At 39.0% G+C, this 19,570-nt stretch overlaps 1 protein-coding gene across 1 annotated transcript in view; it reads left to right on the top strand.

The window, feature by feature from the left end:
* Window positions 1-19,570, top strand: part of BUB1 (BUB1 mitotic checkpoint serine/threonine kinase) — a 43,245-nt gene that overhangs the window by 1,049 nt on the left and 22,626 nt on the right. Inside the window, exons 2-10 of the mRNA XM_070428523.1 lie at window positions 1,995-2,054; window positions 2,134-2,272; window positions 3,375-3,571; window positions 6,466-6,509; window positions 7,171-7,259; window positions 9,395-9,447; window positions 9,531-9,715; window positions 11,842-11,993; window positions 18,198-18,457. Of these exons, the coding sequence (XP_070284624.1) occupies window positions 1,995-2,054; window positions 2,134-2,272; window positions 3,375-3,571; window positions 6,466-6,509; window positions 7,171-7,259; window positions 9,395-9,447; window positions 9,531-9,715; window positions 11,842-11,993; window positions 18,198-18,457 (1,179 nt within the window). The remainder of the gene's footprint in view (window positions 1-1,994; window positions 2,055-2,133; window positions 2,273-3,374; window positions 3,572-6,465; window positions 6,510-7,170; window positions 7,260-9,394; window positions 9,448-9,530; window positions 9,716-11,841; window positions 11,994-18,197; window positions 18,458-19,570) is intronic.

Here is a 19,570-nt window from a genome sequence, read left to right on the forward strand (position 1 = left end):
GTCGCGACCCACAGGTTGAGAACCGCTGCGTGAGTCTAATCTTTTTTTTTTTTTAAATCCCCAACCCTTTGCTCTGTGGTGGAGGCGACTTATACCGCGGTTTCAGAATCACTTGAGAGTTAAACCTCTGTGACAGCACCAGGGGGAGCTTGCTGTCTGGGATCCGGGATTCAGTCAAAGCCAACATCTCTTTTCTCTAAGACTTTTTCTTCAGCCTTCAGTGTAGCCGCCAAGGATTTCACTTCCAGAAGCTTGCCTCCCTCCCACTCCCCTGACAGGGAGACATGCGGCATTTCTGCCCTTCTTTTCACTTTCTGAAGACGTTACATTGGCCTCCGCTCCCGTGAACTCCACGTTTCGGTGTAGAGTGGACTCGCCACGGCTCTAGGGACACGGGGCTGGCATCACACCATGAAACGTGTGCCGTGGACCTGACATTGTAGGGCCTTGTCTGCCAAGAGGCATGAAAGGGAGATTCAAAATGTAGAAGCAGTTTTTGATGTTTAAAAGCAACTAACATATTAACATAGTTGCAAAAAAGATTTAGAAAAGTATTCACTGAGATCTATGCCTGTCTACTCTCCCACCATCTCATATGTAACCATTTTCTAGTTTATTTTTCAAGTGTTTCTTGTGCAGATGTATTTGTATTTTAATGACATATTAATATTAGTATAGCTATGGTTGTATGTGTACAATTCCTACCTTTACCTCACATGGGATGTAGCAGGGTATATACTGCTTTTTTTTACTGAACACTGTCCTTAGAGATTTCTCTAGCAATATGTAGAGCTCTTTGTCATTCTTTTTACAACTGCAGAATATTTCATGTTCCATAATTGATCTGAAAAGTCCTCCATTGGCACATACTTGGTTGTTGACAGCCTGTTGCTATTACAGATTTTGCTGCAGTGAAAATCCAGTACTAGTGGCATTGTGCACATACACAGGTGTATTGTCTTCTAGATTTAGAGAAGTGGGTTTGCTAAATCAAAAAGCAAATCCATCAGGAGGAGGGGAAGCAGCAAACTGGTGGGCACTGCCTCCTGGTGCTGGTGGTGACGGTGGGGATCAGTGGAGGAGAAGTCTGGGGATAGGGCTGGGAACTCTCCAGCTGTGTGTTTTAGGACCAAGCTCAGAGGCCTTGGTCTTACTTTCTTCTGGAAAGTGCTTCTTCTAACCATCCTGAGTGACGGCTTTTTTAATTTTTAAACTCGTGGCCCAGTGCCTGGATCCGTGCACATTGAAGGGAAATTAATTAGAAGGTGGCCATCGGGGCAGGACTGGGTGAGATGGGCTGGACACGCCTTGGAGTCAACCTCCTGCGGCCCCTCCCTACCATCTGCAGGGTGAGTGGGGTCCCTCCAGCAGGTAGGGTCCCTCAGGGGAAACCAGCTCTCTGACATCCCCTGAGGGGTCCAGGAGTGCCAGAGGGCACTCTGCAAAGTTGCTGTTGTACAGTGTGTGGAATGAAAATGCAAGTGTGCAGATTCAGGGACAACAGTGCCCCAGCAACAACATAACCCACAGCTGAAGGTGAAATCACGCGGAATCGGGCTCCCTCCTCTCTGGTTTCGGGGTGCATCACCCAAGAACCGCTGCTGCAAAGTCACTGCAGCTTGGCAGCTCTGGTGTTGAGCATCTGCCCTGTGGTGGTCTGTGCCCATCATAGCGATCAGTCGGATGGTAGAAGGGACACTTAGCATATTATCCTTTTATATATATAGATAGTACCTGAATTGGTATTTAAGATTTTCATTTTAAGGTATCTATAATAATAAAAGTGTAATATGCTAATTAGACCGGACAACCTTCCTGAGGAAGCTGTAGCGGCAGAGGCAGCTGAGACAGAGGCAGCTGCCGCGGCGGAGGGGACCGAGCCCCTTGCACAAATTTTGTGCATTGGGCCTCTAGTATAAGTATAAAATAAAATACATTTTTTGCTTTTAGGAATTATCCCTAATATCCCATGTGCATATTTTTCTCTTTTCTAGAATGTTCGAAGCCCACATGCAGAGCTACAAGGGCAATGACCCACTTAGTGTATGGCAAAGGTTAGCATTTAGTTCATTTATTTCCTTTAAACAAATTTTTATGTTGCCTTGAAAATTAATATTATCCACATTTTTCTAGTTATATGCAATGGATAGAAGAGAATTTTCCTGAGAACAAAGAATACTTTACAACTCTATTAGAACGTTTACTGAAGGAATTTTTAGATAACAAGAGATACCATAATGATCCAAGATTCATCAATTATTGTTTAAAGTTTGTAAGTACAGTTACAGGTATACTCAAATTCATAATCATATTATACTCTTGCTTTTTTCCCCCCAGGCTTTAAGATGATTTTAGACTGTCTTAATTCCTCATGTTTTCAGTCATAAATTTTATGGTCAGAGATGTGTAATTTAGAACCTTTTGGCTTCTGTATGGTGGAGTCTGATTTAATTTTAAAACCCTCTTTCTCTGTGTATCAGGTGTATAAATGTTACAACACAAGGTAGAAACTATTCAATTAAAAAAAGCTTTGTTGGAATTGTGTTTGGGGAAGGGTTCCTGAGAATAAATTAAATTCATTGCAAATAATTAAGAAAATATGAGCTCTCAGAAACTAAATTTAGTACTCAAAGGATAGGCTGCCTCAGCTTATAGACTTTAAAAGACTTGGTCTCTTTAATCTTAAAATAATGGCTTGGGAACATGAATTCTAGCAATAAAGTCATAAGTGTAATGGCTAGAATAAACATGGATTGGTTCACTAAATTACAAAATACTAGGATAGAGTCATCCTATAGAACTTGAGCCAGCTCCGATTAAACAAAAGTAATACTTTATACAGTGGATTATTATAGAATTCACTATGTTGGGAAATAGTGTGGGTAATTATGGGGGACACTAAATGTCTAGGAAAGGAATGAGCTTCACTTTTAGATTTGTCATCAGAGCAAGAAGGGCTTTCCCCTATGCCAGTGGTTCTCAACCTTCCTAATGCCGCGACCCTTTAATACAGTTCCTCATGTGGTGACCCCCAACCATAAAATTATTTTCGTTGCTACTTCATAACTGTAATTTTGCTACTGTTATGAATCGTAATGTAAATATCTGATATGTAGGATGTATTTTCATTGTTACAAATTGAACATAATTAAAGCATAGTGATTAATCACAAAAACAATATATAATTTTATTTGTGTTTTCTGATGGTCTTAGACGACCCCTGTGAAAGGGTCTTTCGATCCCCAAAAGGGTTGCGACCCACAGGTTGAGAACTGCTGCCCTATGTAGTACAGCCTGAAACCTTTGGTTGGTTGGGCTAGACCTAGACCACACGGTCCTTTGTTCTCATGTCTCTTTGCTTTGGGTTTCTGTAGGCTGAGTGCAACACTGACCCTCATCAATTTTTTGAGTTTCTGTACAACCATGGGATTGGGAAGCTGTCCTCTCCTCTGTACATAACCTGGGCTGAGCATCTGGAGGGCCAAGGACACCTGCAACATGCCAGCGCCGTCTTCCGGAGAGGAATTCAAAACCAGGCAGAACCTAAAGAGCTGCTGCAGCAACAGTACAGGTAGTTTGAAAATGAAGCTCTGTGTGGTGTTTCCTGCTTTGAACTGTAATACAGTGGGGCCTTGACTTAGAGTTTTTTGAGATACCAGCTGTCTCTCCGCCGATTTTTTGCATTGAGTTGATAGAGTAATTTGAGTTAACGAGCTCCTTAACGAGCTTGGTCTCACAACGAATTAATCTCCTAAGTCAAGGCCCCACTGCATTTGCTCTGGAGATAATGTTATTGTCATCTCCTTGTTGTGGAAAATGTGGATAATAAACAAGAGTGGAAAGGAAACAAACAGCCCAGAAATAATACTTCCAATATCTTTTCTTCTGCCTCTGTGTGTGTTTTGTGTTTGTGTATTTTAACAGGAAATTGTACTCTATGTTAGGTTGTATATATTGAGCTCTATACTGCTGTTAAGAAATTATGAACTTTTATATACTTATAAAGTAGTTGATAAATCTGTCCCAGAGTTATGTCACAATTTAACTGTTGAACACTGTGATTTTTATAAAGAACAACGTAATAGCCCGGGCCAATATTTTCAGTGGTTAGAGCAGTGGTTCTGAACCTTCTGGCCCTTTAAATACACTTCCTCATGTTGTGACCCAACCATAAAATTATTTTCGTTGCTACTTCATAACTATAATGTTGCTACTGTTATGAATCGTAATGTAAATATCTGATATGCAGGATGGTCTTAGGCAACCCCTGTGAAAGGGTCGTTCGACCGCCAAAGGGGTCTCGACCCACAGGTTGAGAACCGCTGGATTATAGTGTTGGCTCAAGCACTGAAGGGTTTCGAGTTTGATTCCTGTTTAAGGGCACATACCTGGGTTGTAGGTTCAATCCCTGGTCACATCATAGTAGGTGCAAGAGGCAACCAATCTATATCTCTCCCACATCAATGTTTCCCTCTCTGTGTCTTTTTCTTCCTGTCTCCCTCCCTTCCACTCTCTCTAAAAATCAATGGAAAGAATATCTTTGGGTGAGGATTAACAACAACAACAAAAACATAATCTCTCTTCTTTTATTTTCCTCACCGAGGAAATGTTTCTACTGATTTTAGAAAGGGAGAGAAAGAAACATCGATTTGTTGCCTCTTGTTGGTGCCCCAGCTAGGGATCAAACCCACAACCTAGGTAGGTACCATGACCAGGAATTGAACCTGCAACCTTTTGGTGTATGGAACTATGTTCTAACAAACTGAGCTACCTGGCCAGGGCAAAACAATATATGTTAATAAATAATTTTGGTTTGCACAATTGTTTACTTTTTCTGTGATTACGTAATATCCTTCATTTAGGGAATTTGAAAGGTATAGAAAACTAAAGAAGCAGAAGAAATTTTTTGGCATTTTAGTTGGCACTTTTCTCTGCTTTTTATAGGATTGCAGCCATGCTTTATGAACATATGCAGCTTTGCAACAAGATTTTTTTCCCTCATCATTAAAGTATCTCCTAATATATTTCCTATTTTTAGCTAGTTTCTTCTGATAGATTCTCAGAATTGACACTACTGAGTGAAAGGGTATAGGAAGAGTTTTAAGGCTTGTGATACATATCACTAGATTTCCTACTGGAAAGGCTATACCAGAGTTCTGCTGGTCCCTCTTTAGCAGCATATGAGAGAGTTTATCTCACTGTACCCCTTCCAGCACTTAATATACTCATTTTTTTTTGTCTACTTTGTTATAGTCCTCATGCTTTTTTTTTTTTTTAGGGAGAGAGAGAGAGAGAAACATCAATTTATTGTTCCCATTTATGCATTCAATGGTTGATTCTTGTATGTGCCCTGACTGGAGATTCGACCTGCAATCTTGGCATATCGGGATGATGCTCTAACCCAGTGGTTCTCAACCTTCCTAATGCTGCGACCCTTTAATACAGTTCCTCATGTTGTGGTGACCCCTAATTTCATTGTTACAAATTGAACATAATTAAAGCATAGTGATTAATCACAAAAACAATATGTAATTATATATGTGTTTTCCTATGGTCTTAGGCAACCCCTGTGAACGGGTCGTTCAACCCCCAAAGGGGTCTCGACCCACAGATTGAGAACCCCTGCTCTAACCAGCTGAGAGACCTGGCCTGGGCCCCTTGTGCTCTTTTTAATAGTAATTTTGACAGTTGAACTTGTTTTTTCTATGGAGAATTTAAAGCAAATGTAAGACAGCAAAATATTTTACCCCAACTACTTCCTTAAACATCTGTAAAAGTGAACCTTACACCATTTTCACTAAAAAAATTATCAGTAATTCTTTATTATCTAATTTTCAGTTATTCATTGCTATGTAATTTTTCTGAACCATTGGTTTGTTTGAATTAAGAGTAAAATCAGATTTGGCATCTGGTTGCCTTTGGCTATATGTCTCTTAGTCTCTTCATACTGTGCACTCTTGCTCACATCATTCAAAAACGTCAGCTCTGGATGTTGCATGTGACTTGACAAATTGGCTTGATGTTCAAAAGTGCCATAAAATGACATTTAAGTTCTCACAGCATGAACAATTCTATATCTGCCTTTATAAGTAGTAGCTTCTTCCAAACATATTCATATGTTCCAGGTATATAGAATGCTTAAAAAGAGAGTTTAAATCCCCATGTTGGAACATTGGCATACTTGGTACACAGAGAAGAAGGGTGCATTTGCCTTATGGGTTTAAGAAATACTGATATAAACTATGCAAACAGATGAATTTTCTAATGTGAATATATTGGGTGCGAAGATAATCCAAGAATTTTTTAATTTTGGAACAACTCTAAAATTCAACTTTACATTATTCCTTGATCTCAGTCTTTTCTAGCTTAGAATAAAGTACTTGGCATATTTAGTTTTTGCAAATATGTATTAAACTAAAGTGTATTCTCTATATTGATTATTTGTGCCTTTCTGCTGTCATTTAGGTTATTTCAGACACGTGTTACCAAAACCCATTTGCCAGCTCAAGGTAAAATAATGTTTTCTAAAATGTTTAAATTGTTGCTAATTTAGTCTCTGATTTGCACTGCTTTTTTTTCCATCCTTAAACAAATTTTTTCAGTTTTATTGATTGTATTGTCTTAGGTAATGGGGAAGGTACTCTGATCGTATTAAGGCCTGCTAAATAGCACTGGAGATCAGGGGCTCTGTCTTAGCACTTTAAAAGAACAAACCCATAAGAATGACTTGACTTCATTATATTCTTAGGGTTTCAAAAAATAAATAAAAATTGCCCTAAATTGAGGGTAGTACTTAGTCTAGAGTCTGTTTTGATTTGAATCAAATGTGTTTAATGCAACTTTAAAGAAATGTAGTCATTTTCTTCCTTAGAAATAAAGATCACATTTAAGCAAAGTGTGGACTAACTTGCCCTGTTTTTTGTTTTAATAACTACAGTTTACATTACTTTTGGATATTTCCTTGGGCATTTTCAGTTGATCAGAAAATCATTTCTACAATATTTCTCTTATCCAAAAAGTGTTTTAGTTCTACTTTGTGAGACAATGTTGAAAGAGCTGATTTATTTTGTAATGCTTTTATTGAAAGATCGGGGGAATATGTTTGTAATAATTTTTATTATGGTTTTTACCCCTATTTCTCTTTATTTCATTATTCCCCCTGCCCCATAGCTAGAACCTCAGAACCTCTGCATAATGCTCAGATTTTAAACCAAATGATGACATCAAAATCAAATCCAGCCTGTGTTTCTAAGAATCAGGTAATAACATTTCTGTAAACTGGGAATGGTATTGAACAGTAATCTGCTGCCTTACACGTTCTATGACTCTACCCTTCATGTCACTTGCACCTGTGGTGACTTTCTGGCCTGTTGTCATCTACCACTGCTCACTTCCAATATTAAATTTTTTTAAAAATTTAAATGAGAGAGAGAGGGAAACATCAATTTGTTGTTTCACTTATTTATGCATTTATTGGTTGATTCTTGTATGTACCCTAACTGTAGATTGAACCCGCAACCCTGGTGTATCAGGATGATGCTCTAACAAACTGAGCTACCTGGCCAGGGCTCCAATATTAAATTTAAATAACTTACTGACTGACCACACCGTCTTACATTTATCTAACTTAGGCACCCCCACTATACAACCTCCTATGTCCATATACTGAGAAGCTCCCCAACAGCTTCTTTATTTCGTCTGCTGGCCTTCTCAGGCCCAGGAACCCCTACCCTGGACCACATCCACCTGCAGGCTCCTGAGCCCTGCTATAAACACTGAGCCCTGGCCGGTGTGGCTCCATCTCGTTGGAGTGTTGTCATGAGCAATGGAAGGTCTCAGGTTCTATTCCTGTTCAGGGTACATATCTAGGTTGCGGGTTTAACCCCTGGTCAGAGTGTGTATGGGGCAACTGATCAGTGTATCTCTCTCATGTAGATGTTTCTCTCTCTTTTTCACTCTTACTCTCTCTCTTCCTTCCTCCCTCTCTAAAATCAATTTAAATAAAACCACCTCAGCTTCAGGCCCTGGCTGGTTAGCTCAGTTGGTTACAGTATCTTCCCAGTATGTCAAGGTTATGGTTCGATCTCTGGTCAGACCACATAGAAGAATCAACCAATGGATGCATAAATAAGTGGAACAACAAATTGATGTTTCTCTCCTTCCCCACCCCCTCTCTAAAATCAGTGAATAAATTTTTTTAAAAAAAAACCTCAGCTTTAAACGTTGGTATCCATAACATCAGAGCCAGGTTCTACTACTTCAGGCAGTTATATTTCCAGTTTCTCAAGCACTCTTTATGTTTTATGTATCTCTTAATTTATGTATATCTTGTTTCCCGTTTCACTCTCTAATACCAAATTATAGTGAATTTAAACTCCTGTTTACACTTTTCAAATTTGGAACTTGGGACATGACTCTAACCTCTCTCTCAGGAGCTGGCAAAAATACTGTTTCATTGACAACAGCAGAAACCATCAGATGACATCTATAAATTATCTGCCATCAACCCATAAATGTAACTGTACCCTTCCCTGCCATCTCGGTGGAAAAAGGCAGCTTTTCACCTGAGCTTGTCTTTACTCCTTAAGATTTTTGCCCTGTCAAGATCTCTTCTGCCCTAAAGGCTCATTGATGTGTAAAATGCTCATCTTTCCTTCGCTCAGTCTTCTTTCCAGCATCTTTCCTGGCACAACTGCTTTTTCAAAGTTTTCTGGGACCTCCTTTTAAGCTAAATCCAATGGCTCTGATCTTATCTTACATGGGCATGTTTTCTTAATGTAACACATTTCTAGAAGTAGAATATGAATTTCTAATTTTGATAGATACTCACACTTCCAGTTTATATCCTACACATTCATGCCAGCCTCCTTGCTGCTTTCTGTTGCCCAGACTGAGTTTTTAGACAGCAGTGATGGGTCTTGTTTATGATCACATTCCCAGGACCTAGCTTAGGACAGGACATGTATGATATGTTCAGTAAATAGTTGTAGTGACAGATGCCAGCATTGGGAACTCCTAAGGGTAGAATAGTACCAGAAGAAAATCTTAATGATTAAAAATGTGGCATTTGCATTGTTAATCCTATAACACTTAGGCACTGTGGCCCAGCTCCTATACTGGATTGAAGGGAATAAGTGCCTGCCCTACTCTACTACCAAGTAGGGAATTCTTAAATCACTTTCTATTGGACTTTTTAGTTGTAGAAGTTACAACTAATAATGCAAACTCAAGTTTCAGATATTAATTATAATTTAAAAGAACATAAATAAATCTATGTGATGATGGAGAGGCCCTGTGAGCATATTCATATTGTTTTTTGAAATAATTTGTGTGATGGTTTCTTTTTAGGTATGTGAGTATTTTTTTGTTGTTGTTATTTATTTTGTCTTTTTAGGGTTCAGAAGTTTCTAAAGTAACATCTTCAGCTTGTGATAAAGAGTCAAATATGTAAGTACATTAATTTATTCCTTAGTTCTCATCAAGAGCTGCTGTGTACAGTGTTGTAAATAATGTGTTTTTTCCCATTATAGGGAACAAAGGGTGGTCGTGATTTCTAAATCAGAATACTCTGGACATCCCTCTCTGACAGCCAAAACTGACATTCAGCAGGTTGTTATGTACTGCAAGGAGAAGCTCATTTGTGGAGAGTCAGAATTCTCCTTTGAAGAGCTGAGAGCCCACAAGTACAATCAACGGAGAAAGCATGAGCAGTGGGGTACAGCAGTCTTATTTGAGTTATTTTTATATTACTAAAATAATTTTCACTTCCAAGTTACTAACATTTTTAAACAGATAATTGACGTGGTAAAAGAATCTGCAAAGTCTCCAGCTCATCCTTTAAAAAGCCTAGACATCTTTGTTCATTGTTATTGTGGCAGCCTTGTTGTCAAAGGGATTGGAGATGAAACAGTGCTAAAATAGATATCCATACCAGTGTTGCTTTAGCTTTTAGGAAATAGGTATTTTAAGACTTGTAAACATTACCTGTAAAGGTGAACTTTTATATATAGCAACTCTAAATCACTGGGTCAGTTATTTGTACTGTCAAAGGATTAAGAAGGAATTGGAGTTAAAAGATTTTTTCAAGATCTGCAATTAATACAAATAAGACATTTAGAAGGAATCCTCTGATAAAGTGCTATGTTACTTATGGCTATGGAGGCGGCCAAGGTTTTCTCACAGGGAAAACTGAATGTTAATACCAATATTTGTACTCTTTTTTTTTTTTTTTTTCTGTAATCATATAGACCTCAGAGGAAAATGAGCTTTTGTTCCACTCAGGACTTATACCATCTCAGTTATTTGTACTATAGTCACCCTGTTAGCCTTCCGGTTTTGTTTCTTATTTCTCATTCATTGGTACCTGAAAGAACAGTCATTTCACACTCATGGAGGACCCATTTTGTGCCATGCACAGATGCATTTTTCTTTCACATGTTGTGACCTGAATTCTTAGCCAGGTGATTTGATTTGTATGACATGGTTGTGTAACCCAGTCATTGTAAGTGGGACTATCTGCAATGACAATTTTCCTGATGAACATAGATACAAAAATCCTCAACAAAATACTAGCAAACTGAATACATTAAAAGGCCATACACCCGGATCAGGTGGGATTTATTCCAGTAGTGCGGGGATGGTTCAAAATCTACAAATCATTGGACATGACACATCACTAAACAAAATCAAGGATAAAATCATAGATCAATATCAATAGATTCAGAAAAATCATTTGATGAAATTCAACATCTATTTATGATAAAAACTTTCAGCTAAGTGAGTATAAAGGGAATGTACCTCACTGTAATAAGCCCCAGTACTAACCCCAAATTGAGTGGTGAAAGCTGAAAGTTTTTCCTTTAAGATCAGGAACAAGACAAAGATGCACACTTTCACCACTCTTATTCAATATGGTGTTGGAAGTCCTACACAGAGCAATTACACACGAAAAACAAAAGGCATCCAAATTGGAAAGGAAGAAGTAAAACTTCACTATTTGCAGATAGCATGATATGTGTATAGAAAAACATCAAAGAAGTGTTAGAATTAATTTAAAACATCTGTAAAGTTACAAGAAACATAGTTAGTATACAAAACACTGCAAAATGAAAACACCGAAAAAGATATATGCACCCCCATGTTTATTGCAGCATTATTTCTAATACCCAAGATAAGGGTCCATTAATGCAAGAATGGATAAAGAAATTATGATTGATAAATCTACATACATACACACATTACACACCCTGGTATATTACTCAGCTGTGAAAAATAATGTAATCTTGCCATTTGTAAAACATGGCTGGACCTTGAGGGCATTATGCTAAGTGAAATAAGTCAGGGAAAAATAAAACTGTATGATATCACTTCTATTTGGAATTAAAAAACTCATAAATACAAACAGGTTAGTGGTTGTCAGGGGTTAGGGTGAAAGGAATAAAGGGGGTGAAATGGTACAAACTTCCAGTTATAAAATAAATAGGTCATGGGGTATAATGTATAGCATGGAGACTATAGTTAATAAACTTGCATGTTTATAAGTTGCTAAGAGAGTAGATCTTAAAAGTCCTGATCATAAGGAAAAAACATTTTTTGTAACCATGTAAGGTGACAGATGTTAACTACTAACTACCTTGTGATCAAATATAGAATCATATTGTACCCCTGAAACTAATAGTTATGTGTCAATTATACCTTAATTTAAATAAATAGCTGGCAAAATAAATGTAATACATGTTTTAGTTCTGATAACCTAATACATATGGAAAAGACTAGTAAAAAAATTGCAATCCTATGGCCTACATTTAAACTTTGCATTCAAACCATTTATCTTTTCTAAAGTAAATGAAGACAGACATTACATGAAAATGAAAGAAGCAAATGCTTTTGAAGAACAACTACTGAAAGAGAAAATGGATGAACTTCATAAGAAGTTGCATCAAGTGGTAGAGACATCCCAGGAGCACCTTCCTGCTTTTCAGGAAAGTCCTGAGGTATGTGTGCTCTTTACTGATGCTTGCCATGCCATTGATTTTCTTTTTATTTGCTCCTTTTTGGACCTATTTTTAGTTAATTCTGATGTTAAATATGCATGTACATGTTTATATATTTCTTTACAGTGTGGGGCAAAAGTATGCTATATGGAAAATAATATAATAGTTAATAAATAATAATACAAGAATAAACTCTGCATTTTGAGTATTCACAACTGTAAACTTACTTTTGCCACACCCTGTATTTATATATTTATGATTCTATTGGAATGATTTGTTTTTTCTTATTTATTTGAATTTCCTTTTTTGCATAATTTTTTTCCCGGGATAGTTCCAAGAAATTGTTAAAATAATTATCTTGGGCCTTTTTTTTTTTTTGCTATATTTTCTTGGTACTTACCAGTTCTATTTCCCCACTCTCTCTAAAGAAACTGTTTAATTATGTTCCAATGTTCATTGTGTTCAAATGCATCAGATATATTCTTAGTTTCACTTTTCTTGGCCACATATCCCCCATAGCCTTCTGTCTTGGTCCTCTAGGTTGGCTGAGGGCAGCTGTCCTTCTCATCACATTTTCTCATCCTTGAAGGCACTGTACCCCTGTTGAGAAATCAGCTGAGAGTTATGGGAGCTCCCTTGTAGATAACTGCTTTTCGTTGGCTGCTTTTAAGATTCTCTCTTTTGGCTTTAACTTCTGGCATTTTGATTATAATGTGTTTTAGTGTGAGCATCTTTGGGTTCATCTTGATTGGGACTCTGTACTTCTTGGACTTGTATGTCTCTTTCCTTCACCAGGTTAGGGAAGTGTTCCATCATTATTTTTTCAAATAGGTTTTCAACCTTTTGTTCGTTCTCTCTCTCTCTCTCTCTCTTTCTCCCCTCCTTCTGGTACTTCTATGATGCAAATGTTGGTACACTTGGTACTGTTCCAGAAATCCCTTAAACTATCTTCAATTTAATTTTTTTTCTTTTTTACTGTTTAAATTGTGTTTTATACTACCTTGTCTTCCAAATTGCTGATTTGATCCCTTTCTTCATCTAATCTGCTGTTGATTCCATCTAATGTATGCTTCATTTTAGTTATTCTTCATTTCTGCCTGGTTCATTTTATGTTTTCTATCTCCATTTCATGTTTCCTGTCTCTATTGATGTTCTCACTGAGATCATCTGTTCTTCTCCTAAGTTCATTGAGCACCATTATAACCAGTGTTTTGAACTCTGAATCTGATAGATTGCTTGCTTCCATTTTATTTAGTTCTTTTTTCAGAGTTTTGTCCTATTCTTTCATTTGGGACATGTTTCTTTGTCTCCTCATTTTGGCTACCTCCCTGTTTGTTCCCATGTAGTAGATATATCTGTTATGTCTTTTTTTAAAAAAAAATATATATTTTTATTGATTTCAGGGGAAGGGAGTGGGCGAGAGAGATAGAGACACCAATGATGAGAGAGAATCATTGGTCAGCTACCACACTGGGACCTAACCCACAACCGGGGCATGTGCCCTGACCAGGAATCGAACCATGACCTCCTGGTTCACAGGTTGATGTTCAACCATTCAGCCACACCAGCCAGGCTATCTGTTATGCCTTTAAGTCTTAGCAGGGTGGCCCTATGTAGTAGGGGTTCTGTGGGACCCAGTGGCACAGTCTTTCTGTTCACTTGAGTCGGTTGCTCCAGGATTGTCCCAGTGTGAGATTTGTGTGCCCTCTTATAACTGAGTATGTTGGCACATCAGTGGGAAGGACTGATCCTCAGGCTGACTGGCTGAGAGGACTGGCCATGATATTACAGTGGACAAGCTGTTCTGCAGGGGCTGACCCCAGGGAGCAGGCTTTGCTTTGGCATGGCTCTGGTGCCTGTCAGTCCACCCTTTGGTTGTGTCATTTGTGATGCTAATTGGGCGGTGGTCTAGTGTGGTCTGAAGCCGGCCACCAGGTGTGTTTGTTTTGGAGCTTCTTGGGAGTGTCTTCAGTACAGGCCAAGGTCAGCTACTGCCTGTGTCCATCCCAGGGCTACCTGCTAAGAGCTACAAAGTAATCATCAATTAGCAAGAGGAACAGGGCAATTGGAGGCCACAAGAGGTTCAGTCAGTGTACGAGTCTAGTGGGGCAAGGCTTAGAGAATTACCAGGGTGGGGCGAGAGGTGTGTTAGCCAGGTTAATGGATAGCTCTATAGTGGAACCTCAATTCTCCAACTCAATTCATTCCAGAAGGCTGTTCGAGAACCGATTTGTTAGAAAACCAAATCATTTTTTTTCCATTAGAAATAATGTAAATTGTAATAATCCATTCTAGACCCCCAAATGATTACCTGTTTTAACCTTTCTTTTATATAGTACATGTCTAATATACTATTTAATTTGTAAATAAACACTTTTTTTTCTTAAATTTATCAAATCACCCCCTACTAGCCTTAAATCACTTTCAGCACTCATTCCAGGGGAGTCTTTCATATCAGCGTGGGGCATCTTTGCTTGTTCCTATATCATTGCCTCTGAAATGCTGTCATTGGCTAACCAACTGCTTTTCTTTATCCAAATCAACAACAGTTTTTCTACCTCTTTAATTGTCTGTGATCATTATTTCTTTCACATCCTTAGCAACATTAGCACTCTTGATGGCCTCTTTATGTTTTACAATTGTGCTAATCCTTGATTTCCCCAGCAACAAAAACATTCTCTCCTTTGTTGCCTGAGAGAAACCATTTTTAAAGCTGAGGTATCAGCTTGAAGGGGTTGTGAGTTCAAAAAACAAAGTTTGGTTTGACAACCGAGACATTTTTCGGTAAACAACTTGATCAAGAACCAAATTGTTCGAGATATAAGACATTTGAGAAATGAGGTTTGACTGTATATGGACCTCACCTGTGCCATCTGTAGGCTGTGGGGGGTGTGGGGCAATAAAAGGAACGATGGCTCCTGCTAGCAATTCTTTCTGGGATATAGCTGCCCCTCTAGGCCTCACCGTGAACCTTACAATTCAGATCCTCCAAGTATGTCCCTGGAACTTTTCAAGCTGCTGTCCCTTCTCTGAAGTTTATGCTCAGACCCTCTAAGACAGCAGTTCTCAACCTGTGGGTCGAGACCCCTTTGGGGGTCAAATAACCCTTTCACAGGGGTCGCTTAAGACCATTGGAGGAAGAGCCAAGATGGCGGCATAGGTAAACACCGGAGACTGCTGCCGCAAACAACCATTTCAAAAATACAACTAAAAGACAGAACAGACATCACCCAGAACCACAGGAAGGCTGGCTGAGGAGAGACTCTTCAACTAGAAGGAAAGACAACGCATACCGAGGCTCAGAGGAGGCGCAGTGTGGAAAATATAAAGGTACCGAGGTGCGCGCGCAAAGCGGGCTGGTGGCTGAGGGCGCGGTTGTCGTTTTCAGTCAGGAGGGAGTCTCAGACTCTGAGCTCCAGATCCGGGCTAGTCTCTAGGGACTCAGACTCAGACAGGAGAAGCGGGATTATCCGGCATCAGTTGGAACCTGAGGGCAGCTTTCTCTCCGAGGTTTGCAGCGGTTGCCGGGGTTCTGAGAAGCAGAGCCTCTGGGAACGGGACTGAGAGCAGCCATAACTGCTCCCTCCGCCCGCCCTGTTGATCCCGCCCTGCCCAAGCCCTGCGCAGAGCCATTTGCCAGATCGCCTCAGGCAAAGGCTAGATTAGCACCTCCCCAGAGGACAGAAGTTTTCCACACAGCTGATTCTCACAGCCAGTCAGCCTGATGGTCAAATCCCTCAAGTATTAACTACAACAATCAAGGCTTAACTAGAACAAGACTGCGCACAAAGACCACAAGGGGGTGCACCAAGAAGGCATAAAAAATGTGGAGACAAAAAAACATGACAGAAATGGAGGATGTGGAGCTAAAAAACGCAATTTTGAGGGCTTGCAATAAACTTGAGGAGAGCCTCACGAAAACTAATGAGACCCTCGATGCTACGATAAAGAAACTAGAAATTAAGCATACACAGACTGAAATAAAGAATATTATACCCAATAGCAGACCAGAGGAGGGCAAGAATCAAGTCAAAGATTTGAAATGCGAAGAAGCAAAAAACACCCAACCAGAAAAGCAAAATGAAAAAAGAATTCGAAAATACGAAGATAGTGTAAGGAGCTTCTGGGACAGCTTCAAGCGCACTAATATCAGAATAATAGGGGTGCCAGAAGATGAGAGACAGCAAGATATTGAAAACCTATTTGAAGAAATAATGGCAGAAAACTTCCCCCACCTGGTGAAAGAAATGGACTTACAGGTCCAAGAAGCGTAGAGAACCCCAAACAAAAGGAATCCAAAGAGGACCACACCAAGACACATCATCATTAAAATGCCAAGAGCAAAAGACAGAGAATCTTAAAAGCAGCAAGAGAAAGAGACTCAATTACCTACAAGGGAATACCCATATGACTGTCAGCTGATTTCTCAACAGAAACTTTGCAGGCCAGAAGGGAATGGCAAGAAATATTCAAAGTGATGAACACCGAGAACCTACAACCAAGATTACTTTATCCAGCAAAGCTATCATTCAGAATTGAAGGTCAGATAAAGAGCTTCACAGATAAGGAAAAGCTAAAGGAGTTCATCACCACTAAACCAGTATTATACGAAATACTGAAAGGTATCCTTTAAGAAGAGGAAGAAGAAAAAGGTAAAGATACAAATTGTGAACAACAAACATGCATCTATCAACAAGTGAATCTAAGAATCAAGTGAATAAATAATCTGATGTACAGAATGAACTGGTGATTACAATGAATCAGGGACATAGAAAGGGATTGACTGACTATTCTTGGGGGGGAATGGGAGATGCGGGAAGAGACTGGACAAAAATCGTGCACCTATGGATGAGGACAGTGGGTGGGGAGTGAGGGCGGAGGGTGGGGCGGGAACTGGGAGAAGGGGAGTTATGGGGAAAAAAAGGAATAAATGTAATCTGAACAATAAAGATTTTAATTTAAAAAAAAAAAAGACCATCAGAAAACACATATATAAGTACATATTGTTTTTGTGATTAATCACTATGCTTTAATTATGTTCAATTTGTAACAATGAAATTAGGGGTCACCACAACATGAGGAACTGTATTAAAGGGTTGCAGGAAGGTTGAGAACCACTGCTCTAAGAGGATGCCTAGGAGTATAGCAGCCCTCTGTCTCACCCAGACAGAATCCTATGATTTTTTACTTCCTGGCACAGTGCTCTTGGATGAGGAGCCTGGTGTGGTGCAGGTCTAGTGTGGTCTGAAGCCGGCCACCAGGTGTGTTTGTTTTGGAGCTTCTTGGGAGTGTCTTCACACCTCAGGGAGGACTTCTGCAGCTGAGATATTGCCCTGATTCTTAACTGCCACATGTGAATTTGGAACCAGACTGCCTATGTCTCTCTGCCCCTCCTACCTGTCTCAGCATGGTTTCTTTATATCCTTAGTTATAAGACTTCTATTCACCTAGTCCTCAGGTGCTTCTCTAGGGTGGTTCTATAATTTAGTTCTAATTTTGATGTGGTCATGGGAGTAGGCCAAAACACCATTTATTTATTCTGCCATCTAGACCAGAAGCTGTGAGTATGAACATTTTATATTTTGTCCTTTTGTCTGTGAAATAACTACTTTTGCCCTAGCTATTTGGTGTTAATAATTTGTAAAAATACTTTTGTGTGGTGAGGAATTCACTCTTCTGTCTTTTAATTTGGTAACAAAAGAGTGTACAGTTAAACTCTACATTGAATAGGAAAACAAAGATTTTAAATGAAGAACTTGTTTTCCATCTTGTATAAGCCATGCTTGTTTGTGTGGCAGTTACAATTGTAGTTTATACTCAGGTTTCCTATTCATTAAAGAGAAAATAGCTACCAAAGGTAACATTTTGATGGAAGGAACATTATTATGAGTATTTGATAAATTGACTTGGTCTTTTCCCAAAATTAAGTGAAGAGAAATAAGACAGTTCTTAAATACTAATAAAACTAGATGGGGCGTTATTTCAGTGGTTTGAAGTTTGAACTGCCAGTTGTGTCTATGGTTAAACTACAAAATCATCCGTCATGTAGGATGGTCCTTTGTGTTCTTGTCGACTGTTCATTTCAGAATACTTCAAGGAGAAAGGAATCCACTGAAGACAGATGCCAGTGTTTGAAAAGCTGTAACACCGAATTACTAAGATTCTGGACTTCATGGTTTTGCTTTTGTTTCCTTAACATGACAGGTTAATCCAGCATGCATGGGGCCAAGTGTCAACTCCCAGCAGGAACTGAGCACTCCATCTCTGCCAACCATAACTCAGCAAACCTCAGAGGACATGGGAGAGAAACCCAGACAGGCACCTGCTGCTGTTCCTCCTGAAGCCAATGTGGTCACTGTGGCTTTGGTGTCCCCAGCCATCAGCCAGAGTGCAGCTCCTCCTGCTCCTTTGGCAGCCCAGCAAGGGACAGACTCCATGTTTTCAGTGGCCGGAAATGATGCCAGGTGAGCCAAAGTTGGTCCAGTGATGACAGTGCTGTGAATGGTGTCTGTCAGTTTCTTACATAGTTTACAAAATCAGGAGCAAGATGTAAAAGACAGCTAGTTCCTGTTTTTAAACCAAGTTCCCAAAACTTCAACCCCAAATCTTTCAGATTTACCTTCTTTCATATTTCTTTTAGAGTATGTGTTTTACTTCATACTGCTCTCTTGAATTAAACATTTTCACTACACTGAAACTCAACGATCTTTTTATAACAGAAGAATATACATCTGTTAAACTGAAACTACCTTTGCTTACTAGCTTTTACTGAATACACAAACAGTTTCTTAACATATGTACTTCTCATCTTCCTTCTGTCTTCCCACCAGGAGTGGTTTGAGATTAATATCCATTACACAATATCTTTATACTGCTAAAGATGTATCCCCAATTTTGAGGGATTTTCCTAGATTTCTAAAATAGAGTGTCATATCACTTGTTTTGTTTATATTTTTTCTTCAGTTTCTCTCTTTCAACATATAACAATTTTATTGATCCATTAGAAAAAAATAAAAGCTACAGTTAATCTCATATTCTCCCTTTGGCCTAACCCCTTAACACATATTATGGTTCTTAAGTATTGTTTTCCCTTAATGTCTGCAGTTAACTTTTGTCAATGATTTCCCCTGGAAATAAGATTTTATTTTATTATTTTTTTAAAATATATTTTATTGATTTTTTACAGAGAGGAAGGGAGAGGGATAGAAACTTAGAAACATCGATGAGAGAGAAACATCGATCAGCTGCCTCCTGAACATCCCCTATTGGAAATGTGCCCGCAACCAAGGTACATGCCCTTGACTGGAATCGAACCTGGGACCCTTCTGTCTGCAGGCTGATGCTCTATCCACTGAGCCAAACCAGTTAGGGCAGGAAATAAGATTTTAAATCATCATGCTTTTTCACTCACATTAAGATAATAATTCAGACCTGGTTACTCTACCATATATGTAAGAAGAGGACTGTTGGTGGGAGTCATGATTCCATTACGTCTTCATAGTTCATTTATGCACCTATAAAATGATAAGAGCAGCAGCAGTGACATGCCTTGTTAAAAGTGATGCCTGACCAGTCGC

Source organism: Myotis yumanensis, unplaced genomic scaffold (genome assembly GCF_028538775.1).
Source record: "Myotis yumanensis isolate MYYU_CA2020_CCGP unplaced genomic scaffold, mMyoYum1.0.hap1 SCAF_11, whole genome shotgun sequence".
Classification (NCBI taxonomy): Eukaryota; Metazoa; Chordata; class Mammalia; order Chiroptera; family Vespertilionidae; genus Myotis; species Myotis yumanensis.